General features: G+C 35.1%; 1 protein-coding gene across 20 annotated transcripts in view; it reads left to right on the top strand.

Moving 5' to 3' along the window:
* LOC114878658 (F-actin-monooxygenase Mical) overlaps positions 1–27730 on the top strand; it is a 52928-nt gene extending 25198 nt beyond the window's left edge. For 13 of the 20 annotated variants that reach the window (XM_029192720.2, XM_029192716.2, XM_029192714.2 and 10 more), the window contains 25 exons: positions 2101–2431; positions 2883–3207; positions 3411–3769; positions 4050–4307; positions 4430–4632; positions 5027–5160; positions 5237–5484; positions 5576–5698; positions 6263–6490; positions 7564–7803; positions 8446–8587; positions 8707–8828; positions 8879–9103; positions 9574–9733; positions 9811–9974; positions 10056–10258; positions 10319–10500; positions 10570–10694; positions 14094–17600; positions 17708–17737; positions 18399–18543; positions 18623–18770; positions 18888–18997; positions 23901–24074; positions 24165–24610. In XM_029192720.2, the coding sequence (XP_029048553.2) occupies positions 2144–2431; positions 2883–3207; positions 3411–3769; positions 4050–4307; positions 4430–4632; positions 5027–5160; positions 5237–5484; positions 5576–5698; positions 6263–6490; positions 7564–7803; positions 8446–8587; positions 8707–8828; positions 8879–9103; positions 9574–9733; positions 9811–9974; positions 10056–10258; positions 10319–10500; positions 10570–10694; positions 14094–17600; positions 17708–17737; positions 18399–18543; positions 18623–18770; positions 18888–18997; positions 23901–24074; positions 24165–24493 (8172 nt within the window). In that variant the 5' untranslated portion in view covers positions 2101–2143 and the 3' untranslated portion in view covers positions 24494–24610. Of the gene's footprint in view, positions 1–1413; positions 1606–2100; positions 2432–2882; positions 3208–3410; positions 3770–4049; positions 4308–4429; positions 4633–5026; positions 5161–5236; positions 5485–5575; positions 5699–6262; positions 6491–7563; positions 7804–8445; positions 8588–8706; positions 8829–8878; positions 9104–9573; positions 9734–9810; positions 9975–10055; positions 10259–10318; positions 10501–10569; positions 10695–14093; positions 17601–17707; positions 17826–18398; positions 18544–18622; positions 18771–18887; positions 18998–23900; positions 24075–24164; positions 24611–25932 lie in introns of those variants that run through there. The other 7 variants (XM_029192723.2, XM_029192721.2, XM_029192709.2 and 4 more) reach the window with 7 other exon arrangements.
* Positions 27731–27905: the final 175 nt, after the last annotated feature.

Genomic DNA, 27905 nt, shown 5'->3' with positions numbered 1-27905 from the left:
TGGGACCACCGTGGCAGAGAAAGGGTTAACGAAACGCCAGATTTTAGCAGATGAAATGGTAAATTTTGGAAACACGAAAAGTCCGACGCGATTTCATGACAGAAAAATGAAAAGACAAGCGCCGTTTGATCCCATGGGACCACCGTGGCAGAGAAAGGGTTAACGAAACGCTAGATCTTAGCAGATGAAACGGTGTTTGCGAAAGAAAGCGTTACAAAAAATCATTAATATTTAAATTTAACGTTTATTATAACAACAAGAAAATACAGAGCCGGAAAACACGTTTCAACAAATCGGAAGAAATAAAAACCGTCCTAGAATAGTCTCGCGCTAAACCGCAAAAAACTGTCGAATGCGGAGACGAAAAAAGGCCTGACCCCGGCCTCCGCGCCCCGCACGGAGTGTCAGGCCCTCACACACAGACAGCCGCGAAAGCATACAGTAAAACTTGGATATATGCAACAAACATTGGGACCCAGGCGTTGCATATATCCAGTCGAGGTGTCGAATCTCGGGTTACACGCGACGAGCAGCCAAGCGTGAACGTAGAAAAGGACAGACAGTGGTGGAAAGAGAGAGGTCCGATGATCAAAAGAAAGAGCCGAAACGTATCGGTGTGACTAATACTAATTCAACTATAAAACTTTTTTATTTTTGACTTTTTTTTACTGAAACTTTTACTAACGCATTGGTGACATTTTTCTGATTAAAATGATACCAAACACGATATAGTTTGAATTATAATTACTTGCTAAAATTGATGTTAAAAGTTGGCGAAAAGCAAAGGAGGATTGGAAATGAAAACCGGTTGCGGCGTCGACTCGGGTTTCAAACGTTGCATATATCCAAGCGAGGTGTCGATTCTGGGCATTTAAACGTTGCATATATCCAAGCGAGGTGTCGATTCTGGGCATTTAAACGTTGCAAATATCCAAGCGAGGTGTCGATTCTGGGCATTTAATGTTGCATATATCCAAGCGAGGTGTCGATTCTCCGTCCGTACAAATCGTTTGTACCGTGCCGCGTTACCTATTCTACGTTCGTACACAACATGCGACGTGTTGCATGTTGCATGTTGCGTGTTTCATGTATCTTTGGTGTACGGCCTGCCTTATACATATGTAGCCAAATCATATCGTGTTTGGTACCATTTTAATCAGAAAAATCTCACAAATGCATTAGTAAAAGTTTCATTAAGAAAAAGTTAAAAATAAAAAAGTTTTATCGTTCAATTAGTATTAGTCACATCGATATTACGGTCGGATCATATTACACGGTTTCCTCGCCGAGCGGCTCGGTTCGGCTTAGGGGGATCCCCCCAAGTGGAGGGGATAGCGATGTTGCATATATCCAGACAAACTTCTGTTGCATATATCCAAGTTTTACTGTATTACCAAATATGGTCATAAAAAGGTCACGGAGCCCCCTAATTGGCGCACGGGAGCTCCGTGAAACAAATCCGTGTGTCAACCGGAATCTATAAAACAGCCGGAACAACAAAGGCGTTTAGAACAATTATAGACGAACCGTGGCAAGCAATAAGAGTGATTTTTTGAAGTTTGTTCGTGTGGCACGACAGTAATCTGCAATAACCCGACCTCCGCGGTAAGCAGTTCTTATATTTATTAAACTGTGTCCTACGCAAAAGTGCAGCACATTTATTTAAAAACCCGACTCACTAGCGGCATAATATTGCGGCAACAGCCAGTCATAAAATCGTAAACAAACGGTAAATTTTGGAAACATGAAAAGTCCGACACGATTTCATGACAGAAAATTATTGCAAAATAATACTCGTGGTATATCGAATTTGTAGCTTAATTCTCGATGAAAATGTCTGCACAAACCCTTTATTAATATTCTAAATATAAGATGGCCGGTCGCCAGTCGCAGCTAACAATGACCCATTTTGAAACGTACGAAGTCTGACACGATTTCATGACAGAAAAGTATTACAAAATAACACTTATGATCCATCAATTTAAAGCTTAAAGTTTGAGAAATCAGATAAGCATACACTTGGCTAACTCTATTATATTTCCAAGTTATTAAATTAAGAAAAAAATGAATTTTTTAATAATCAAAATATTTCTGTTACAGGTGATGACAGACTGTGGTGATTCATAAAAAAAAAAAAAAAAATATGGATCACCAACAACCAGGACGAAAACAAACGATGAACCTGTCGGAGATGGCGATAGCCAATGACATATTTGACCAATTTTGCAGTGCGACCACCTTAAAATCGATATTAGGACACTTCAGGGACCTCTGCGAGGTTCTTAAAGTCAGGCCAAACACTATCGCTCAATTTTACCCAAAATTGAAAGCGAAGCTTCGCACATGGAAGGCTCAAGCTCTGTGGAAAAAGTTCGATCAAAGGGCCAACCATAAATGTTATAACCGAGGAAAGGCATGTCCCAATACAAGGGTAAATAATTTATTTTCTAATTAAAAAAAAAGAAAGAATTATAAGAATGATAGGTATGCCAGATTTATTAGGAGCGAAGATATTAATTGAAAGGAAGTGGTTATGATTATGAATTGATAAACAACGTTGGGTCACGAGTAACCTGATTAACGCACAATGCACGTTAAATATAAAGGAAGTTCATCGACCCATCGCGCAAAGTCATTGTCGTCAACTTGACAAAGACACGATCGAGTGATCTGAATACGCTTATATCTAGTTACGTCATCATTTTCCACGATAGACACTCAATCTACGGACCTTGAACTTGAAAGAGATCGCTTTATACGTTCATAATTTTATTATAAATACAATAGTTCGTTAAACTCGAAGAAGGCTCCTTTTATTTTCAAAAGCAGACCGATAATTTCTTATCGTAGATCGTGATTTTAATCGACAAAGTATCGTTTAGGTATTGATCATCGGTGGAGGACCTTGCGGGCTTCGTTCGGCGATAGAAGCGCAATTGTTAGGAGCGAAAGTCGTGGTGGTTGAGAAACGAGATCGAATGTCCAGAAACAACGTTCTTCATCTTTGGCCGTTCGTTATTCAAGACCTCCGTGGATTGGGAGCGAAGAAATTCTTTGGAAAGTTTTGCGCTGGCTCCATCGATCACATCAGCATCCGGCAACTTCAGTGCATCTTGCTCAAAGTCGCTTTGATCCTTGGCGTTGAGTTCCATGAAAGTGTAAGCTTCGATTCTTTGATACCACCGCCGGAGAACCAGGAAGAAGGCAGTGAGTAGTATTAATATAATGATATAGAGTCTTGTAAATACGCGGTACACGGAGCGAGTGATCAGATTTTTCTTAAAATCTCCGCAATGACGAAAGATTTTTAAGTTCTTTAAACGGAATATTATAGTATTATATTGATATTTTAATAGTACGAAAGCAAAAAGAATTCGATGAATGAATAATTTTGATACGAATCATTTCAGAAATTGGCTGGAGAGCAAAAACGACACCGTCCGATCATCCAGTCTCTCAGTACGAATTCGACGTGTTAATCGGTGCTGACGGTAAAAGGAACACCCTGGAAGGTTTCAAGCGCAAAGAATTTCGAGGTAAACTGGCTATCGCTATAACGGCGAATTTCATAAACAAGCGAACCGAGGCAGAGGCACGGGTGGAAGAGATCAGCGGAGTGGCCTTTATCTTCAATCAGAAGTTCTTCAAAGAATTGTACCTGGAGACTGGTATCGATCTGGAAAACATTGTGTACTACAAGGATGATACTCATTATTTTGTCATGACTGCCAAGAAACACAGTCTCATAGATAAAGGAGTGATTATGCAGGTACATAATTCCAAAATCAACGTTCGAATTGATTGATTCTGTGAAATAAGATTAATGACTTCCTAAACTTGTTTTTTCTTCTTTTTTCTTTTTTTTTTTTTTTTTAATTTGACTGAAATATAAAGACACAAAAATATTGTACAGTGATTATATATCAGAAATTCGAAAATGTATTGCTTATATTTAATTGAGAGAAAGTAGAGTTGATCAATTAAGCTCGTGAAAGGCTAGATTGTAAATGATAATAATGTAATTACATGAATTTTTAATGTGAACCCAGGATCACGCAGACACGGCAAAATTGCTCGCAAAAGAGAATGTAGATCGCGAGGCATTGATGCATTATGCTCGAGAGGCGGCTGAATTCTCCACCGAATACCAAATGATGGATATGGAATTCGCAGTGAACCATTATGGCCAACCGGACGTAGCTATGTTCGATTTCACGTCAATGTACGCGGCGGAGAATGCTAGCCGAGTTTTGGAACGACGGGGTCACAGATTACTTATGATCCTGGTTGGCGACAGCTTGCTCGAGGTACCATTCGACGTATTTGTTAAAAACGTGCCCCCGTTAATTTCGTTATTAATTGCATTAATTATTAATGAAATAACTCTTGTTACCAAAGTGATAGAGAACAAAGTAAAAATCATTTTCAGCCGTTTTGGCCAACAGGATCTGGTTGCGCGAGGGGATTCTTAAGCTCTTTGGATGCTTGTTGGGCGATTAAAGGATGGGGCGCTTCTGTATCACCATTGGAAGTGATTGCAGAACGAGAATCCATTTATAGGCTACTCGGGCAAACCACTCCTGAGAATCTGAATAGAGATTACGCAGCATACACTTTAGATCCTCATACGAGGTATCAGAAATTACTTTCATTTTCTTACAGTATCATTACAGTATAAAATACATTTGGTTATTAACTAGCAAAGCTACCCATTCTAAGGATGGTATTTGTTTTGTTTGGAAATTTAGTTTTTATGTTAAGGGTTTATCACACATGTGTTCATTCTAAATAATTACAAATAACTTTTTTATATTGTCTCTACTTCATCTATCATTTATATCTAAAAAAGAGTAATATATATATATACGGATGAATAAGAAATCCTCTATAAAACACAATTATTTGATTATTTTTCATTTTTAACCTCTAACTCAACACTTGTATTTTTCTCTCTAATTTTTTTTTTTTTTTTATAAAGAGGGGTTTAAAAATAATTAAAATTCTTATATATATATATGATTTTAAGGTATCCTAATTTAAACGTATCTTCCGTGACGCCGATACAAGTACGAAGTCTCCTGGACACAGATGACCCGGACAGCATTAAACAGCCTCCTGTGCAATCCGACATCGACATACCTAAAAAACGACGTCGTCGTGGTGAATGTCAATGCTCTCTTCTAATTATTCTATCCCGTTCGATGCATATTTATATATTTTAATATAACGAATACAGATCTCCGTGGAGATACACAAGTGCATCCGGACACGCTGCTTCGTTGGTTGCAAAAACAAGTCGCGCTTTACGACTCGGTTCAAATCGAAGACATGGGTGCCTCCTTTAAGAGCGGTCTGGCTATTTGTGCGATCATTCACAGATACTGCCCAGATTTAATAGATTTTCACAGTTTAAACCCAAACGATCCTGTAACGAACAACCAGCTGGCCTTTGATATTTTAGAGAAAGAACTGGGCATACCTCCGGTAAGTTTAAGTAAATTATAAAAAAAATAACGATCGTTTATTTATTGGTAAATTGTGTAACGTTGAAACTGATGCACGATAATTATTGTAGATAATGACAGGAGAGGAAATGGCTCAATGCGACGTTCCCGATAAACTCGCCATGTTTTCCTACCTCACACAGATATACGAAGTTTTCCGCGGTGAAATACCGTACATAAAACATCCGAAATTAGTAAGTAGAACCGCACGATGACAGAAGGAAATCGGAAGATTTTTAACTGGCTTCCGTGTTTTATAGTATTCGCTAACGCGGGTGTACACTTTACAGTCGTCGAAACATTCTTTAACAAACAAGAACAATCCTCGTCCAAAAACCGATCCTATGTCCCATCGGAAACGTAGCACGACGTACGTCGTTAATGACCGAAGAACAGAATCATTCTCACACCTTAATCCTCGAACGTTGTCACAAGAAACCGTCATCAATTCGCTAGACCATAATAACAACAGATTATCGTTAAGCGCAAACGTAACAAATATGGATGACAGATTAGAAATAAGCTGGATAAGAAATAAACTTCAGAACAATATAATCGCATCGTTATTGAAGAGAATACATAAGTCACCGCATAATATCGATCAGAATCACGAATGTTATCGTTTGGATGATAGTAAAGTTAACGAGACTGTTGTAATTTTTATTTAAACATTCTTACCGCCTTCGTAAACCATGCGCGGCACCTATTCTCGCGTGATCTTATAACAATACGTTTGATCGTGGTTTTTTTTTATAAAGGAACCTGAAAACGAAGAAAGGCCGACGCATAGTAAGCAATTAAGCCAATTAACACCTGACCAAAAGGTTCTGTTAATTGACCGTATCGTCAGGCAGGATAGCGGAACAAGAACGAGACACTCACGATCGCGACATAACGAAAATATGAACCCTGCGGATAAAAAGAGCGACACGATTAGCCGACGTTCTCGAAAAAGAAGAAGCACGGAGAAGATGGGCGCGACGGTGGTAAGTATCTCATCGAAAGTGATTATTAAAATCTCATCGATCAAGGAATAACATCATGAGATACGCACCAGACATTTTTTTTTTTTAATTCAATAGATCATTCAAGGTTTAATATTTTCATTTGATCATTTATACAGGGTGTCATGTAAGGAATAAAAAGGATATAGTTTTTAATAAATTTTCAATTTCTACTACCAGTTACATGATATCCTGTATATTTTAATTTCAACTCTTTTCAATCTGTTAATTAAAAGGTTGTTAAGATTAGCTTCAATAGAAAGGGTTGAATGACATCTTTAACACTTTATGGAACGAAGAATGATAGGATTCTCTAAGGTGTTAAGAATTTGACACTAACATTCCACACACGAAACTTACAATGCTTATATCCTATAGTCACGGTGGCAGAAGATCGAAGCACTTATATATCGTGGGATAATCGTATCATTGTTAATCGTAATTATTGGAGTAACCATTGCCAAGGTGCAGAAGGAAGTCATTGAGTTCTAATCGCTTCGTATAGTCGGCCAATGTATCAGCGGGACGTTACAAAAGCTCTCGGTTATGTTTTCAACTTTTTTCTATATATTATCCATGTTTATGTTATAATATATTTTCTACGTCAGCTTTTGTGTTTGTCTTATTTTGAAATAAAAAGAAAAAATGATTTTCGTTTAGAACGAATGGATTGCAATAGAATCCTGTCCCGATTATTATAATAGTCTCCTGTTAGAAGAAAGAGCAAATATGAATAAACAATGATCTACCTCAATAAATAAAAGTAACAATTCGTATGTTGAAAGAAAGAAAAAAAAAAGAGAGAAATTTGTTAGCATAGTTTCAACTGGAGTTGAAGAATCCCAAAAAATTGCTTTATCCTGTTTTCTGTAACAGTACCCTGTCGTCCGTTGTGATTGTATAAATTTAATAGACAGAGACCGTGTAACAAGGAATATACATATTGTGTAAATAATTTGCGAATGAACGTTTAAATCGAAAAGAAAAAAAATTAGAGATTTAATGTATGAGATTTTTGTATTAATATCGCTTAATATTTTACGGTGTACGTAAAGGAGGAAAGACAGAAGAGACTCGCGGACATAGAGAAAAATCGTGCTGAACGTATGAGAAGACGGCAATATTTGCGATACATGGCGACGCAGCAATTCTACAAAAGTATGCAGATGCTTCAAGCAAATGCTAAACGCGAGAAAGACGAGCCGTTCGAAGATTATTCGATATTCTTATACCGGCAGACAGCACCGGATTTCAAGGATAGAGTGAAATACCTTGAACAGAAAATATTGTACCCAGTAAGCTGGAAAGTGAATGATTTTGGAGTGCACATTGGTTTTTCTATTCTTTTCTTCTTTTTTTTTTTTAGTGCAAAATTTAACAAATATCACAGGGATTATACTCCTTCGATAACTAATTGGATATTGACATTGATTTTGTATGCAAATAACTTAAACAAGAACTGTACATTCACATTACTAATTCATTATAGCGTGCTGTGAATTATTCATTCAATTGTTTGGCTGTAATATAAAATAAAAAGCAAAGGAATATGCAAAAAAAGGGAAAGATCAAATTCACAATCACGTGCATGATGTATGTGCCAATAACATTGAAGAGTGAAAATACTCCAAAATTACATCACTAACTGTTCTCACAAAGATATGAGTTTTATAGTAACACAAGTAAAATACACTTACATATCTTTCAACGACTATGACACTAACAAGACACGTTGTGAAGAAAAAGAAGCAAATGATTAATTATTAATATGTATATAAATTAATGAATTGAAAACTTTCAGTATCTTTTGTACATGTGCTGTGATTATAAATGGTGGCGCATTCTTGCTTCTTTACAAGTTTTATCAAATTTGTGATTGTCTTCAGTACGCCTCAGATATATTTCAATATATTTCACACTCTATTCTTTCCTTCTAGGATAGAGAACCCAAGATACATGCTGGTCATCATAGAAACAGTATAGATGAAGAATTCTCTGGCAGAATAAAAAGCATCGAGGATAAGCTGAAAGGATCTAACCCGTCTGAAAAGAAGCCTAGAGATCTTCTACGTGCCATTGGTTTGTATCGTATTCCTTCTATTTTCTATTTCAAGATCAACAAGATTTTTGGGTATTCTATAACTAACCCTAAATTATTTTCATATATTGTAACGTAATTGAACTATTAACCTGTAAAGGTAAAATTGAGAAGACCGACTGGAATGTGAAGGAGATCGAGAAGAAAATTGAAGAGAATAAAATGGGTCGTTCGGTTCGACACGAAAAAATGGAAAGGGTGCCGAAGTGGAGTCGAGAGCAGGTTGGACATTTAAAAAATTCAACGCTAGCTGGTAATCCAAGGTTTTTCAGATGTCTATATGCTTCATTCAGTTTTTAGCTCGACAAATCAAGATGGAGAAGAAGGGACGGGATCAGAAGGAGTCAGATAGTAAGTACGCTGATATTGACAGTACCCTGAAGAATATTGACAGGAAGATCAAAGAGGGTAATGTCCTTGGTCACAATAAAGTCTCGGCTATGGCCGAGCAGTTTTCGAATAAAAGTCAGGACGCGGAGCCCAAGTTGCAGAAATCGGTAAATACGATGTTACAGAATTTCAGTACTCGAAGATATAGTCAGCAGGAATTTGTCGAAGTTTTTGTAACCGTTTATTACTGTACTTCGCATCATTTGTTTCGTGTAAATTGTAAATTCCTTTGCTATATTCCTACATATATTGATATATTGATATATTCCTATATTGAATAGAATTGCTATATTCCTTAGAATATAAGAAATATTCGTTTCCGTGTAACATATGTAGCAAGTAGCATTAGATAGGCTTTGTGCACTTACAATTTTCCCTATTTGATTATTTAACTAAACTAAAATGTCAATGACCGAATTCGAATTTTTACATCTTCTAACTGTACATCATAAGGTATAATTACGTTCCCTTAAAAGTATTCTAATTCTGTTTAAAACTTGTATGTGCTGACTAAGATTCTTTTGTACTAAAATATAAAGTTAACAGTTACAACTCAACTGTTGAATTTTTCTTACAGAATACTAAACCCACGATAACATTACCCGCGCAAGGAGGTTCAGAGACGTGTCATTTCTGCAACAAGAGGGTTTATTTGATGGAGAGACTTAGCGCTGAAGGGAAATTTTTCCATCGTGGTTGTTTCCGTTGTGAATATTGTTCTACCTCATTAAGAATAGGTTCGACTACTGTTTTTTAATCTCAGACTGTGTATAATTTTTAATCATACTTGTATTTAATAAGCTTTTAACTTTAGGAAATCATACGTTTGATCGGGAGAAGAATGGCGGAAGATTTTACTGTACGCAACACTTTGGTTTCTCAGGAACATTGAAAGCTCGTGCTGAGAAGAAGAGAATTGCATCAGTGAACAAAGAGAACATACCTAATTCCCCTGTAAATATAAAAACACCTGAAAAAGTATGATTCAATCTTTTTAAATCGTTGGTACAAACTAAAATTATAATTATAGATATTAATAAAATTAATATCCGCTTTTAGGCGAAAGCACCTCTGGAAGGCGTTGTCGGTTTAGATTTACTTGATCGCGGTCAGACACCTGAAAGAATAGAATTTGAAAACTTGGCAGAAATGTCAGATGCTGAAGAACCTCAAAGTCAAATAGACGAAGATGTATGGACAGATAGAAATTTCGGTGCTTCTACTGCTGAGATGGGCTCTAGTGATGATATCTCAGACATGAGGTAAATTATCGTTAACTTAAAATTTATAAGAACATTTTAAAATGATTTATTATTTTACAGTGACTCGGATGACGATAATGAAGTATACGAAGAAGCAATAGACCAACCACTGACAACTGAAGGGACTCTTGAACTTGCTAAAAATTGGACGTTAAGATATTCTCATCCTCATGCTACTTTGGGTCAGTCTGATACTGGAAGCAACGAGTATGAAGATTCCAGTGACGAATATACTAACGAAGGTATAATTAATATAAATACATTTGTTCGTTGTATTCTTTTTAATTACGGTATGATATTTTTCTGTTTAGACGACGAAAGTACGACTGCCACAGAAGATGAAGATGACATACGTGCTCGGGAGCTGAGAAAGCAAGAAGTCTGGCTGAAGAATCCTACGCGCAGCTCCGACACGGACAGCGGTTCGGAAACGGAGGTGAAAATTTCTCAAGATTCTGTACATAATGTAACTCAAGAGTCACTCGTACCTCCTGTGCAAACTTCTAATTTAATGTTACCCCAAGTGACAAATATGAATAACAGTGAAACAGTAAGTGATCACAACAACAGCACCAACAGTAAGGATGTTAAAAATGTGTCAAATACAGAAACATTATCGACTGATTCATCAATAAGTATCACAGATCAACAGGCATGTGGAAGCATAATTCCTATAACCAAGCCCTCTTTCTGTGTGATTTCAAATAACATTATAAATTCAGATTCTTCCTTAATTTGCTCAGACCCTTTAAATGTTCAGAATAATTTGAATGGGAATGATAACCCGGATAAGTGTATCTCAAAGAATGAAAATATAGTAAAGGAAAATATCCCTTCTGACGTAAATAAAACCCAAGAACTCTTAAATGAATCACCAACTCCAGTTCCAAATATTGTGGATGACAAACTAACCAAAGAAATAATTCTAAATAATATTGAAGTAAATGATAAAGTAACTCCTGACCTAGGTATTACGTCTCCAGAAACAAGTGTTACATTAAATACTGAACTGCAAACAGTGTTTGCAGGAATTATGCTTCCAGATGCTATTCCATTTAGACAGATTAGTTGCAATAATACAATGCAGCCTAATACCGAAGAAAGTACAACATACAGGGAGAAACTACCAGATCTTGTAACCTCTTCTCCAAACCAGAGTAGGGAATCATCACCATCTTCATCTGAAATTTACAAATCAACGGAAACGTTATACGATGAATTATACACGCTCCCTCTTCAAGATAAAATAAGTACAGAAGGATCAGAAACTGGTGAATCGGATAATATTAAAAAGTGTGACACAACAGGGAATGATAATTTAAGCCAGAAAGAGAATAAATTCAAACTCCACATAAAAGACATTGAACGGATTCCAATTCTAACTATTACTTCACCGTCTCCTACAAGTGAAAAATCATTGGACGAACCATCCGTTGAAGTTAGTAAATTAACAATACCCAAAGAAGTTTCTAATCAAGCCGTTCAATCTGACGAGAATAGTTCATTCGACAAATTGAAACGTGATTTAAGACAAAGAAAAGCAAGGAATAAAATTCCAGTAGGTGAACTTCGACCACTGTCCACAGAAAATGCTCGACAAAAGATGAACAAGTACTTCATAGAGGGGAAAAAGCAGAAAACAGAGAAACATTGCGTACCTTCTCAAGATGAAAAATCTCCGGATATTCAAGTTGTTGAATTAGACATTAAACCAAAGGTATCTGCCAAGGTTGAAACTAAAGATATAATGAAATATTTTAATAAAACAAAACATGGGTCTCCTAAAAAAGTGGAAAACGAACAGTTGAAGAATGAACCTAGTGTAAATACTAATATTGATGAATTAAATAAAATTAACGTTAGCGATATTGATAGTATCGATAAAGAATTTGAACAGATAGAATTACTGAATGAAAAAATATGTTATATCGATACTGAGGATATTGAATCTAAATTGCATTTGAATACTTCATCACCGAGACTACATTTAGAAAACATATATGAAGAAAATTCAAATTCAAATAATAATAATTCACAAGTTTTGAATGAAGATAAAATAGATATGTTTAGTTTTTCTAAAAAAGTAAACATAGAAGAAGCAATAGTTCCACAACTCAATGAAAGCAATTTAGAAAATAAATTACACAAAGAAAGACAGAATACTTCTAACAATGAAAATAATGACCGACAAGCAACATTAAGTTCCCAGATCAACGGAAATCATTCAAAAACCCAATTACACGAAAAGAAAACAGGTATCATAGTTTGTTCCCCTGAAAATTCACCCAGCATAAACCGAATAGCGTTGGCTGCGCAGTCCCAAAATAATAACTTGGAAACTAAACTCCATGAACAAAAAGCAAACGTGCTAACTCGTTCTCGTGAGGATATTAAAAATGATGTCACTGAAACAATGCTAATGCCACAGCTTAACAAAATTAAAATAACAGACAGCAGAAGCAATGCTTTGCACGCAAGTGATAGTACTTTAAACGTAAGAAAAGGAATTATTTATGGAACTGATTTATCGCATAAAAATTCCAGATCATCTTCTGAATTAACAAGCTCCCCAACTGAATACGAGAAGATTACCAAAGTTAATGTTCTTGAAAAAAATATTGAAGTACCAAGGCAAATAAACAATAGTTTAATTGCATCAGATACATTAAATGATGCTCCGATAAGACCAGAAAGAAAACATGGACAACAGAATTTAAGTTCTTCGAGACCTAATGTTTCCAGTACACAATTTGTTCCTGAAGTTCCTGTAAGGACAAAGTGTACAAAGAGAAAGCCTAATACTGCGTCTTTAGAATCTACCAATGTGCAATCAAGTTCCATTACAAGTAATGAAAGATTAATTGCGCAGGACACTGTTAGTGATAAACATAATAACGCTACAAGCACAGGAATTGGTGATTTAGAACATTCACATAAAATAATAACCAACGACAGTGAAATAAGTAAAGCACCTGATAATACTTCTGTTGAACAAAAATACCCTCATCCTATAAAGTCTCATTCATTAACAAAATCTGACCAGCGTGGATCTTCAACCACCATAGCTTCTAAGAACGATAAAAGCAAGAAAGATAAATGTATAATATCTTAACATAGAAATTAATTTTTAATTTATACATTGTATAGAAGCGCATTAAGTATGATGAACACATCTCTGAACATTATTATATTTATTTGAATATATGTGTTTTTATGACTTACATTTAGGGAAATTGTGTGAGATATATTAATAAAGTAAGAAACAAAAGAATATTATTTAGAGTTGGCTGATGGTGGTATATCTTTTTAAAGTACCCAAGACTACTGAGGAAAAGGTAAAGAATTTTTATGTACGAATGGAGTGAAACAATTGAACTAATTATAAATTAACAGTGACTGAAACCAATTAATTGTTTGTGTTTGGTTTAGTGTTCATGCTAAAACTGGCAGCATAACTTACAAATTTTTAATTAATTTCGAAATTACCACCAGCCAATACTTTATTAAAAAATCTCACTCTCATTTTAGATAAATTCAAAAAATTATCATCATGATTAGTTTCATGGTAAAAAGTGAACAATTAGCAGTGACTAATAAATGAGAAACATTATACATATAATAATAATATTATTCAAAATTTATCATAATAACAATTTTTCTTATCAATCTTGTAGATTGAATTCTAGAAAATTATTTCAATCATATGCATCATGTTCCTTACACTAATTGTTTCACTAATACACTAAACAATACTTTCTGTTCTTTTCTTTATAACATTCTATGTTACATTAAGCATTTTTCTTCATTTATTAATATAATATTTGTGTTTCTACAGGTTGCCTCCAACGAAGGTACATCAGATGAGAGCGAGGAGAACTCAGCCACGGAGATATCAACCGATTCTGAATTCGAACACGATGGTGCCACTCCTACTCTCCATAAGATCCCAGAAATCACAATCAACGACTCGTACGTTCGAAAAACCAGGGGTAATTACGTAGAGCCAAAGAAAGTTCAAGTGAAGAGTAAAGTTATATCGTCGGTTAATGGAAACCTTAAGCAAGATAAGGATCCCGATGAGAAATTACAGATGAAAGCGGATCATAGCAAACACCCTCCTCGCGCAGGGAAAGAAAGTACCTTGAACGAACAAGAAAGCAATAATACAAATAGAGTTCCTTTAATGAATCCACGTAAAGGAGATTATCTATTGAATCGCACTCATTCGACGGAAGGTATCGCGTCCAAGTTATCTTTAGAATTAAAGAAGAAGTATTTACTGGGTGGCTCTGCTTTCGGTGGTTCCGTTATGAAATCAGGATCAGCTTCAAATGTAGATACTCAACTGAGGAATCTAACCGATGCCATTTCTCAGCATCAGAAACTTTTGAATCCTGCGCCAGAACCAAGTCCTACGATGCAAGCATTTCTGCAAGGAACCAGTAAACTGCGATCAAGCAATGCCCAATTGTCCCCGATATCACCCACGGCGATCTTCTCTTCTTCTTCTGTAAAGTCTTACTCCGCGAATCGTTCATCCCAGAATTTATTGAACAATGATAATCCAATGTACAAAGCAACGATTCTGCCTGAAATGTCGAAAACCCAGTTGCCGGATTTAGTCAAAGAGTCGAGTATTCTAAAGTCAAAGACTGCGCCCAACATTGTCTGCGGCGAATCGAAAAGCACGGCGAGCAAAGAAGAATTAACAAAGGAACAGGTGTCGTCTAGTCAAACGGCCACGATGGTCAACAGCTCTCAAACGATGGAAAATGTAAAGAACTCTCAGAACGTGGATACTAATGAAAGCAATGGTTTTCGGCCAAGAAGTCCTCTGCACGAGACCTCCATCATTGTGCCACAGGTTGATTGGAACAAAAGGAAGGAAGAATCCAAGGAGACGGTTAGCACCGAAGACTCGGAGATAGACAGCGATTCCTTGTCTTCCACCGATGGCGAAGCTGAAGAAGGTGTACAGAATCAACAGTTGTCTGCTGTAAATTTGTCCCCGCCACGATTACAGATTCACAGTACAGATGGGGATCTATTATTGGACGAACAGGCTGACAGGTATAAGGACTTTGACGATGCCCAATCCTTCGAACCAGACTCCATAGAATGTCCGTTTCTCCGAGACGAAGAGACGAACGATAATATAATCAGGTCTGGCGATCCGGTGAGCAGTATGAACAAAACATCAATGGAACTGGAAATAGTGAAAAATGAAATCGAGCACTTGGAATTGCAGGACGATAATAAGAAGAGTATCAGCAACTGCAGCACCCCAACGTCTGTAGCTTCTACTGTATCGAATAAACAGGATGATTCCGAAGAGAACGACGTGACCACTGCTGCTTTCACTGAAACTGAATTCTCAGAATGGGCTCGCGACGGAGAGGTACTTGTCTCGGACGACTTGCGAGACGTCGAATTTAATATAAATCCGGAATTCATAACCACCAGAAGAAACGGTACGTCGTTAGGGAAAACGAGAAATTCAAGCATCACCATTGCGAAAGAGGAAGACCTAACGGACATGGAGCTAGATTCTATGAAATATAACAGGAAGCTGGAGATTCCTGTTAACGACACCTCGAAGCTTCTAGCTAACGGTGAGAATATTGATTTCATGGATACAGACAATGAATCTTTGTTAGACGATAGCCTGCAAGACGCTTCTAACATGGTTATGCTTAAGAATAGAGGATACGTGGAGTTTGTGAACATCAAGAGCGCTCCGACGTCTTCGAGTTCCCAAGAGAGATTGATTACCGACGCTCCGATAGCACAATTGGACGCGGAGAACGATTCGTGTTCCGAGGAAGAAGCTTACAACGATAGGAACGTAATAGAAATTAATCCTGTTACTATGGACGACGTTATGAATAAATTAAATGGTACTGTAACGAAGACGGAAAATGAAATTGAGGAAAAGGCAGATGCGAAAGAGGATTCTGTTCAACATGATCAACCTCCTGTGGAAGCTGTAAATAAAGAACTGTTCCAGTCGATGGAGGAGGATAGTTTGCTGATCGTTGAACCGGCTGAAGATACAACCACCAGTGAAGTAATCACGATCCTTGCCAGTCCGGTGAATCCACAAGTTTCTATTGTTCCAACTCAGATTCAAGAGGCCAGTCAGGAAGAAGAACCGAAAACTGCGGCCGATTCAAGCAACCCGGACTATCTGGAATATGTTAAACGATTGCAGTCTAGAATCGCAGAATTTAGTAATGCCAAAGACTCCATTGATGTGAGGAAATCGAAGAGGAAGAACTCGAAGAGTTCTATACAAACGCGTACTGCTGAAATGATAGCAGAAGAAATCAAGAGTCAAGATGCCATCATAAACAACAGCTTCAATTCACCAGCTACCTCGAGAAAATTGGAAGAAATCACGAGAGAAAGGTCTAAACAAAAGAACGTTATACAAGACTTATTGATGGATAAAGTAGAAGCTCATAAGCAGAAGTCTGCGGAGAAGAAAGCAAGAAGGGCTGCCAGAGCGTCTTCATTTACCTCTACCCCTGTTTTATCACCGATAAGGCCACCTGTTTCTAATACTTCGTTGGTTAGCAAATTCACACCTACGTCCATAGTAACACCTGAAAACAGTCCTCTGCGAACTACTTTTGCAGATGCCAAAAAGTGTCTGGAAACTGAAGAGACACAGCGAAGAGAAGAAGAAGTAAACGAAGAGAGCAAGAAGAATGAAATTCAATCTTCTGAGAATGCTTCGTTGACCGAGGCAAATAACGAGGCAGAAAACAATTTCAAGACACCAGTTGCTCCGCCAAGATTGAAACATGAAGAGGTAAGGAGGACAGCAGAAAAGGCGAGACAAGATGCCAGAGAAAGAGCCAGGTTGAAAAGCGACGAGGACCTGGGTCTCAGCCCTGAGGACAAGATAAAAGAATTGAGGATGAAAGTTGCACGAAGGCAGCTTTCAATGGAAGAGAGGAAAAGCAAAGAGGAAACACAGCTTGAACCTCGTATGAGACTTTATAGCTCTGGGGAAAATAAGACTGGATTAAAGTTGCAGACAAGTAAAAGTACAGATAACATGAAGGCTGTAGCGGAGGCAATAAACTTCAGTGGTCTATCTACGGCTAACACAAAGTCAATGGATGAACTTCTACGTACCAGTGGTTCTCCAAAATCCAATACCTCTGTCACCGTTGTGAAAAGAGATAAGAAGCAGAAAACAAAGGATCCGGAAAGAAGAAAGAGCATTATTCAAGCAGTTTCAGACTTCTTCTTTAAGAAGGAATCATCACCTTCACCGTCCAATCAGAAAGACAAGTTATCTATGTTCCGTCTGTCATCAAAATCAAAAGGCAAAGTACGTTTATTAATGTTACCACTTCTTAATCTTTACATCTCTTCTGCTGTACAGTGTAGATATACTCTTGACTATTTCTAAACTAATTGGATTCTAAAATGTTTCAGTTATATAAATCGTATTCGGAAGGGTCAGATGTAAGCAACTCATAAGTCATTGATACTAATTTTTCCAGTATTAGCTTTCTTATGCCACTATTTGTATTCGTTATTGTATATTGTGCAGGTACTATAATTTTATTTTCGTTTGCTGCATTTTCTCGTCTGCTTTAAAACGGTAACATATTGATTGGCATAAGCTATTCTACTTTATTTTTGCAATATAGAATTTTCAATCCTTTCTATAATAACCACCGTTAAAAAACAAGCATGTTAAATTGTATCATATGTATATATTGCCATTTCAGTATGTTCTTTTTTTGTAGTGTGCTTTGATTATTTTTATTCTGTTTCTAATATAAATAGAAAGATAAAATGTAAATAGTAGTTTATTATGAGTTATTTAAAAATTGCTATTTTAATTTCTTTTCTTCTATACAAATTCATGACATTACTTTATCAAACAGAAATTTATATAACTTAGAGTATTATATTATTTGCTGTAATTGAGTAGTATCAGAGTGTATATACGTGTGTATTCTATAACTGCATTAATTTTATGTGAGCTTCAATATCTTTTATTGCAGTTTTCGTTTTCAGTGTTAAAATAATGTGTTAATTTCCAGAATCAAACTAATTTTTCTATGTCTATAACGAACAGTACAAGGAATCAATATTATAATGAATCCATTTTTTTCAGCTTGATAAAATTGTACCACCAAAGACTAACACGAGATCAAAAAGTGTCTGCGAGGGTATGCTCACTAGAAACTTCCTGAACGAAAATGCACCTCCAATTCCACCGCCGCCCCTTAATTATACTATTCCCACTACACATGTATCAGGTATGAATAACATATAACACTTGTTTTACAAGTGATAAATATACATTTTATATATTTAATACACATTTTCATTTAACAGATGACAGTTTATCAGAAGATGATACAAAAACAACTGCAGTGTCAACATCTTGCATGCATAAAGCTACAGTAACTGAAGGTTCATGCAATAGCATTTCACGTAAAACAAAAACTACAAAACGGATAGCTAGACAAGCACAATTAAAAAGGTATACAAGAAAAATATTTCATGTTCTAAATAGATCAGTATTTCAGAATATAACAAGTTCTTTATTTTCAACTAAAATATATATAACAAGTAATTAACATTTATAAATATTTTGAAGATTACGTATGGCTCAAGAGATACAAAGAAAACTAGAAGAAACAGAAGTTAAGCAAAGAGAATTAGAAAGCAGAGGTGTTAGCGTTGAAAAGGCTCTCCGTGGAGAAGGCGGTAAGAACAAATATTATTGTTATCATCAAAGATTTTAATACAGATTTGTAGGATTAGGGCGGGAACGGGTAGTTTAAATGACACTTATTATAATTAATTGATTAATTTATTGAAAAAGAATAGAGTAAAGCAAAAAAACGAAAATGACGAAAAGAACAAAAAAACGATTTGGGTTTGAATTGACACGCAATCGGCAGCACAGCTTTCCGCCGAGATCTCACAGCACACTGAACTCGAGCTTGTCGCTGTGCAAAGCGTAACGGGAAAAAACAAAAGACGAACAGCTTCTAGAAATCGACGTTTCCAGAATTCGCTGTTTCCACGCAATACTCCCACAACTCGGCCATCCTACCCTTCATCCGCCCCGGATGATAAACTATTTAGCACCCATGGCTTTACATATTCTGCACAGGTGGTCGTTGTCTTTGGGTCATCGCAATACCCCTCTTTAGTTACGTCATAGGTGTTACTATCTTTTACTTTGATGATTCGATAGGGTCCCAAATATTTCGGTTTCAATTTACTATCTGGTTGGTTGAATCTGTGTACGCTTAATAGCAACTAAATCACCTATTTTATACGCATTCGCTGATTTTCTACGCAGATTATATGTCTTTTTGTTTTCGTTTTGCACTTTAAGAATTTCCTTTTTCGCTTCTTGCCGTAGTTTTTCTCTGTCGCTATTAAAATTATTAACAAGTTCAATTTCGATTAATTCCTTTAACATAATATCTGTTTTCCCGTTCATTTTTGTTCCTAAGAGGAGTTCGAATGGTGTCGTGTTTATACTTCTTTGGTAGGTATTGTTTATTATTTTTTGGATGTCGTTTATAAATTTATACCACTTAGTAGGATCATCTAGAGCTAATTTGGACAAAACAGAGATAATTGTGCGATTTAATCTTTCTACCTGTCCATTAGCGCGTGGTAACCCTGTAGTAATAGTTGACAGTTTGATATTTTCTGTATCGCAATAGTCTGTAAACTCCTTGGAGGTGAACGCTGTACCTTTATCTGTAATGATATGCGCCGGGCTTCCGAAAGTAGTTTTTTGAATTTCTAGCTTAACAATTACTTCCGCGGATGTTGTCGACTTAGTAGGATATAACCATACAAATTTCGTAAAACTATCGATAACAGCTAGAATATAAGAATATTTCTTGCTCGTAGACTGTAACGGTCCTAAATGATCAAGATGGTACGTTTGCAACGGAACTTCTCCTTTAAACAAAGGGTGCAAATATCCTTCTTGTTTGCCAGCTTTCTTATTTACTAAAATACATGGAATACAACTCGAAATATAATCTTTAATCTTTTGTTGAAGTTTCGGAATATAGTAATTTTGTTTTATTGATTCTTCTGTTCTTTTAACTGCAAAATGGCCTTTATCATGCGCCTGTTTAATTAATTCCGTTTGCATATTTTCAGGTATGACTAATAACTCACGACCTTCCGAGAATTTATATAAAATATCGTTTTTAACAAAATAGTCTTCGTATGGTTTTTTTTTTAACAAGTCTTTGATTACTTTAATAGATTCGTCTTTATCCTGCGCTCGTTTAATATGTATCGCAATACCGGATACCTCGGTAAACATAATCGGATGTCTACTTAAAGCATCTACGTGTTTCATTCTGACGCCAGGCCTATGCTCGATTGTATAGTCATATTCTTGGAGTAATAAGGCCCACCTCGCTATCTTTGTTGCAATGTCTCTTTTACTCATTGTTTTCTCGAATGCTTGACAATCAGTTACGATTTTAAATTTAATTCCTAGAAGATAAACACGCAGTCTTTTTAACGCTTCTATTACGGCTAATACTTCTAATTCATAACTAGAATATTTCTTTTCTGCTTCGCTTGTCTTTTTACTGAAATAATACACCGGATGTAATTGATTGTCATCTAAAGATTTTTGTAATAAAATGGCACCGTAACCTTCGCTACTTGCATCAGTGTGTAACTCCGTTTCATATTTCGGATTATAAATATTTAAAACTGGGCCTCGCGACAAACAAGCTTTAAGCGTTTCAACGGCAAATAGTCTCTTTTTTAAGCATATCACTTAAGGGTTTAGCTATTATTGCAAAATTAAAAATAAACTTGCGAAAATATTCAGCAAGTCCGAGAAAGCTTCGCACCTCTTTTACGGTTTTTGGTTCTGGGAATTTAATTACCGCTTGTGTTTTGGATAATGAAGGATATATACGGCCACTTTTTATTACGTGCCCTAAAAATTCTACTTCTAGTTTCAAAAAGGCACACTTTTTAAGATTTAATTCTAATCCGAATTCTTTAGCTGCATCCAGTACTAATTTTAATCTTGAAAACGCTATGTCTTCGTTTTCAGCAGGAATGATAAAATCGTCAATATATGGCACTACGATTCCGTCGTTTATTAATTTCCTAAAAACATGATTAACGAAACGTTGGAAAACCGCGGGAGAATTACATAGGCCAAAAGGAACTTTTTTGAATTGAAACTGACCTTTATGTGTGACAAAAGATGTGTATTTTCTGCTACCTTCCTCTACATTTTTAACCGTTAACATTCTTAAACCGTTTTTCATATCGAGCGTCGTGAAAATTTTGGCATCATGCAATTTATCAAGCTGGTCCTCTATTAGTGGTAGCGGGTATCTATCCTTCACTATTACCTTGTTGATCTTTCTATAATCTATGCACACTCTTGGCGAACCATCTTTTTTCTTTTTACTACAACTACTTGGCTACAAAAGTCGGATGCGCAGGGTTCAACAATATCTTCCTCGATCCATTCCTCTACCTGTTTATCTACGGTTTCGCGTTCTGGTACCGGCAAACGTCTAGGTCTCTCGAAAATTGGCGTTTCGTCTTTCAACACGATTTTCATTTCCACATCTGTACTTTTAGTTTTTTTCGGGTTTATAATCGGTGATTAATTTTTCAATGCTTTGACGATGTTCAACGCTCGCGCTTTCTTCAATATTTAAATTAGTATCGTTTTGTACATTGATTTCAGCAAGAAAGATATTTTGCGATATTTTTTGAATAGAGATACCGTTTGGATCGATTTTTACCTCCGCTTGACTTAAGATATCTCTGCCTACTATTACATCTAAATATATCGCATTATCCGGGACAACATAAATATTACATGGAAAATCAGAATTATCAGTGTTCACGACAGAAGAAAAATAACCTAACGTGGAAACCGTATGTTTTCCTAGTCCCGATAAAGTAACATCTACTTTGTTTAAAACTGGCGCGTTCAATTTATCAGCCGAGCTTGCCCGAATTATGGTGAGTTGACTTCCCGTATCAATTAATGCATTTAAAGTAATGTTGTTAATTTTAATTTCTTTTGTCATATTATTTGAAGGAAGAACAGAAATGTTATTTATTTTCGGAGAAGTAACTAAATTTTCTTTTTTAATACTCGGACAATCGGACGCAATATGACCATGAGACTGACATTTGAAACATTTTCTCCCTAAAGACTTATCTTTACAATCGTTCGCATGGTGTCCTTTCTTACCGCATATGAAACAACGAATTTCACTTATGGTTGTCTTACTGTTGACGGCGGGTTGTCCTGGTGATTTCGAAGCTGCAGCAGGAGATTCTTTGTTTGTTTGCGTCGGCTTTTTATAAAAATAACTTTTCTCTCGGCGTTTCCTACGCAATTCCTCATAGGTTCCCAGACGCTTCTTCAGCTCCTCCAGGGTGGTAGCAGCAAATAGGATGAACTTGTTGGGTGTATCATCTGTTACACCATGCACGATGTACTGAATCAGCGCTTCCTCTTCCACCGAGCCCCTCGACGCTAATTCCTTCATAGTTAGATAGTATTCTTGAACACTTTCATGTACTGCCAGCTTCCGTTCTGATAACATTTTATGAATTTGTGCACTGTTTGACTTGGAAATGAATTCCTTTTTTAGCGCATCCTTTAGTTTATTCCACGAATTTACGGCGCGCTCGCTTTGAATGAACAATTTCGCTAATCCAGATAGGGATCTTTTGGCGAAGACTAATTTTTGTAAGTCTGTCCAGCGGAATATTTCGGCCGCTTCTTCGAAATCTTCTATCCATTTCTCCACAGGATATGCATTGCTGCCATCGAAAGTACGTAATGTATCTTCTACGTCTTTGTAGTTGAAAGCAAAGTTAATGTCTTTTCCTTGCGGTCGCACAGAAACAGTTTGGATATCGTGTTCACTACCACTGTCATTTTTTACTTTGTCAGCAGTTTCCTCGTTGTCTTCTTCTTCATCGCCTGGTTTTGCTAATAGGTTCAAATCTATTAACAAACTGCACATTCGGGTTATTATCTCTTCTTTGCTTCCTGTGAAATCGATTCCCAAAACACATTACAGCTAGAAATGAGATCGCCGGTAGTCAGACGTCTTGCATATTCTAATTGCGCTGTGTATTCTTCCGAATTAGCGGAAAACGGAAAACCTTTAAAATTTCGTAACCTTTTACGATTCTTCCGGTCTCCCTCTTCGCGATAAATAAATTTGTGCAAGGCTTTTATTGCAGGCACAGAGGCTGATTTTATTTTTTTCTCAATCGCTTCGATTTGCCCTAGACACTCCATGGCGTACAAATAACGATGGTAAACCACACGTCACACGGTTTGTTTTTTTTTTTTTTTAAAAAAAGGATAAGCAGAATGTTTAGTGCTTAACAACCAGTTTTTTTTTTTTTTTTTTTTTTTTTTTTTTTAACACACTGTTCTTGTTTTAATCCCACTGTTTCTCAATGTTCACACAAAAGCTTACAGCAAAGTTCACACAAGTTTTTTTTTTGACGAGCCCCCAAATTTGTAGGATTAGGGCGGGAACGGGTAGTTTAAATGACACTTATTATAATTAATTGATTAATTTATTGAAAAATAAATTATACTTTTAATATTCAGAATGCTCCGATCGAGAAGAAGCAGATTTGCTTAGAGAGTGGTTTGATCTTATGAAAGAACGCACAGAACTGCGTAGATATGAAAAGGAACTTTTAGTTAGAGCTCAGGAAGTTCAACTTGAAGATCGTCATGAAAGATTGCAGCAGGAATTGAGAGAACGCTTAGCTGATGATGGTTAATACTTTATTATTATAACTACAAGTATATCTCTTTAAATATTTCCTAAAGGAATGTCAAAGCTGAAGATATATTTAAACATTACAGATAACAAAAAGACCAGTGATGACGTGAAAAAGGAAGGGGAAATTTTAACTGAAATGCTGGAAATAGTCGCGAAGCGAGATTCACTCATTGCCCTTTTAGAAGAAGAGCGACAAAGGTGGTGTAAATCTACATGCCAAACATTAACTTCTTTTCCTAAATATACAGTTGCCTGCTCCTCGCACGTACCTAATTTTTTTACTCATAATTTCAACAACTCGTCATTTGTGTTCACTCTGACAGTCATTTTAATCGCGTATGTGTTTTTTACTAACTTAATAGAATTATTTGTTAACTTTTACAGGGAGCATTTAACGCTTTTCAAATCGTGATATTTTTTTTTTATTTCATAAGCAATATTAAACAAACGCATTAGCTTTTATAGCGTTGTTATTTAATTATTTGCAATATAATTACAGGATGTCCCAGAACTGGGGTAGGAGCCAAAGAGGAATGATTGCTGAGATCATTCTAAACAACTTTTTTCTTTGTCAAAATGTTATTTAAGGCTTCGTTTTCGAGTTATTAACGAAAAACACTGGCCAATCAGAGCGCGCCCTTAGCGCGGGCCGAACCACGAGAGTGTTGGGTATGCTCTGCGTTCAAACCGTGGTCGTGATCAAGTGCATCGGCACTACATCGGTGTAATAGGATTCGCTGTTCATGAGCAATCAATAATTCGATATTATTATTCCTTTCTTTTTTTAATTCATTATTCGATACAACTTTTGCCCAACGAATCCTATTATGTATATCGACGTAGTGCCGATGCACTTGATCACGACCGCGCGGAGCATACCCAACACTCTCGTGATTCGGCCCGCACTAACGGCGCGCTCTGATTGGCCAGTGTTTTTCGTTAATAACTCGAAAACGAAGCCTTTACCAACATTTTGGCAAAGGAAAAAGTTGTTCAGAATGACCTTACCAATCATCCCTCTTCGGCTCCTACCCCAGTTCTGGGACACCCTGTATACATACATATCAAAGAATCTATTTTTAAATCTTTTTTATTACATTTCTCTGTATTTTGTTTGCTTTTTTTTTGTTATGGTAGTTAATGTTCGTCTTGTTACAGCTACCAAATTATAATGCATGCTATAAAAGCATGTCATAAGAGAATTATATTTTAAACTTCTTTTTTCCAGTCATTTTAAAATTTTTGTCACAATCTAATTGTGCATGTTATTCGTGTATACACAATTCTTTTTCTGTTATATTCTAAGCATTTTTTGCATTGTGATAAAGTGATGTATTATATACATAACTATATTGTAGTATTGTTGTATGAATGAAAATATTTTTATTGTACTTAAAATTATCTTTACTCATGTACAAGATTAAAAATATAACATCATTAGAATTATAGTAATATAACCATTGTTCAATTTAAAACTATCCTTTAGTAGTTATTTTGATGAAAAAAATAAAATAACACCTTTTTATGTGTTTATGATAATTATTTCCTAAACACATATCTATACCGCAGAAGGCTGTAGAAATGAGGATTTATATAAAGTTGCTGTTTAAAAATATAAGAACTATTACTTGTTTAAATTTTTAAACAGGAATAAGAGTATATAGCACACTTCTTAATGTGCTTTTGAATCATAAAAAGCAATATTTAAATTAACAATCATACACATTTGTGATATTAATTGATCTTCATATTAATTTCAATGATGTTTTGTCTGCACAAGGTACAGAAGTTATTATATTCATATTCTAGTTATAACATTTAGCAGTTAATGGAAACATACTTTTCTTTTAGGTATCAAGATGAAGATCGTGACCTTGAAGCTCAAATGTTGGCTAAAGGCCTCAGATTAACACCAATTAAAAAATGTGGTCCTAAGTATTCGGTTTAATAGGAATCCACAGCCTTTGTACATATGCTCCATCCTATATTTTCATTAATGAATTTTAATATACCATTAAATTAATTATACTGTAAATAAGAAACAGATCTTATACGAAATCAAGTTACATAAATCAAATTTTATGTTTCATATAATTTTTACAATATGCTAAATCATGAATTGAATTATAGGTCATTCACTACTTGATTTTTTGTGAACAAGATCAACTGCTTAATTTTACACCTGTGACTTTTATAAATCGTATTTATTTAAATCTATAAACGTTATTTATATATGGTTTTAATATTTGTTTATTTACAGTATAACATCTTTATGTATCATATATCGTGAACTTTTTTTAAATAGTCAAATTGCAAGGAATTGTAATATAAATGACCTCAGTCCTCGATGCTTAATGTTTAAGATAAATTAAATCATGAATAATATCACGATTAATAATATTTATATAATTATATAGATTCTTGCACATATATTGTGCATTCTGTACAGAAATACAATGTGACATATGGATTTGAAAAAAAAATTTATGAATACGTATATATTTTGTCACTGCAAATATAAACCATAATTATGAAATAAGTTATCACAAAGAACATTCTGCCTTTATATATAAACCAATCAAACTGTAATACATACGAGGACTTATTGCAAACATAAAATGTTGTATTTTGTAAATTTAGTAGAGTATCAGACAAAAAATAATATCTTTTTCATTACAATATTGCAGTGTTTCCTCATTGCAATAATAAATGATGTTAGAATAGATATACATGATATGTATATTCTCTCATTAAATAAAATGTATAAATCTATTTTTATGTTTACAAAGAGACTGGTAAACAAACTGTATGAAGAATTATAACATTTTAATAAGTCATAACAATGTAAAATTTTATATGAAATACAAGGAAAATTAGAAAACGATATTACATTTGAAATTAGAAAATTTGAAATTATTCCCTTGCTACATGTTCAATACATAACATTTTACAGTAACAGTTGTGTACATCGAAACAAGCTGCCAATTTTTAGGCTTAAATGTTAGCTACATAAACAGTTAATTAAATGTAAAAATACAAAAACAATTACATGAATAGCAACGTAATATACTTCTCTGTAAATCTTCATATATGTAATTATAAAACATAAGTAGGTAATATAATATTTTAATCATCATTGCCATTTAAATAAGGACATGAATGAATGTTAATAAATTATTTTTATGCTTTATTTAAATTAATATGCTACCATACAAGAATATTTTTGTGTATTACTGAATATTAAAATGCAATTATATAGATAGTAGTAAGATGTATGTCACAAAAACGTTTTAAACATTTCAAATACAATATAATTAAAGCCTCAATTAAAAAGCATAGAAAATAAATGTTTTCTCAAAAGTGAATTCATTATAACAATTTATTTTGAGGATTAGGATTTATTAAATAAATGAACATATTTAATATCTTCAATACTAGTCTTTTCAACTTTATTTGAAAAAGTACCGTAATGATTTTTACAATCATGTGTGCCTAACAAATGGAATTGTACAACATATGTAATTAAAAGCAAACTGTACAACATTAAACTAAAAGCATATGTTCAGTTTAACATTTTGTAGAAATCCTTATAAACCTGTATAACTCTATTGCAAATAAAGTTAATCTTTTATAAGGCTATAATATACAATCAATGATATAATTTATATATGTAGAAGTTTAGTAGATGTATTTTGAAAGTGATTCAAAATCATTTAATTAAAAAGTCAACTGTATAGCGTCTAAATGATTTATAATTAGATATTTATTTATTTATAAAATATATAAGTAATATCTTAATTTAACATTTAAATATAACACGTGAT

The sequence above is a fragment of the Osmia bicornis genome, chromosome 5 (genome assembly GCF_907164935.1).
Source record: "Osmia bicornis bicornis chromosome 5, iOsmBic2.1, whole genome shotgun sequence".
Classification (NCBI taxonomy): domain Eukaryota; kingdom Metazoa; phylum Arthropoda; class Insecta; order Hymenoptera; family Megachilidae; genus Osmia; species Osmia bicornis.
This window is presented reverse-complemented; position numbering and strand designations above follow the sequence as displayed.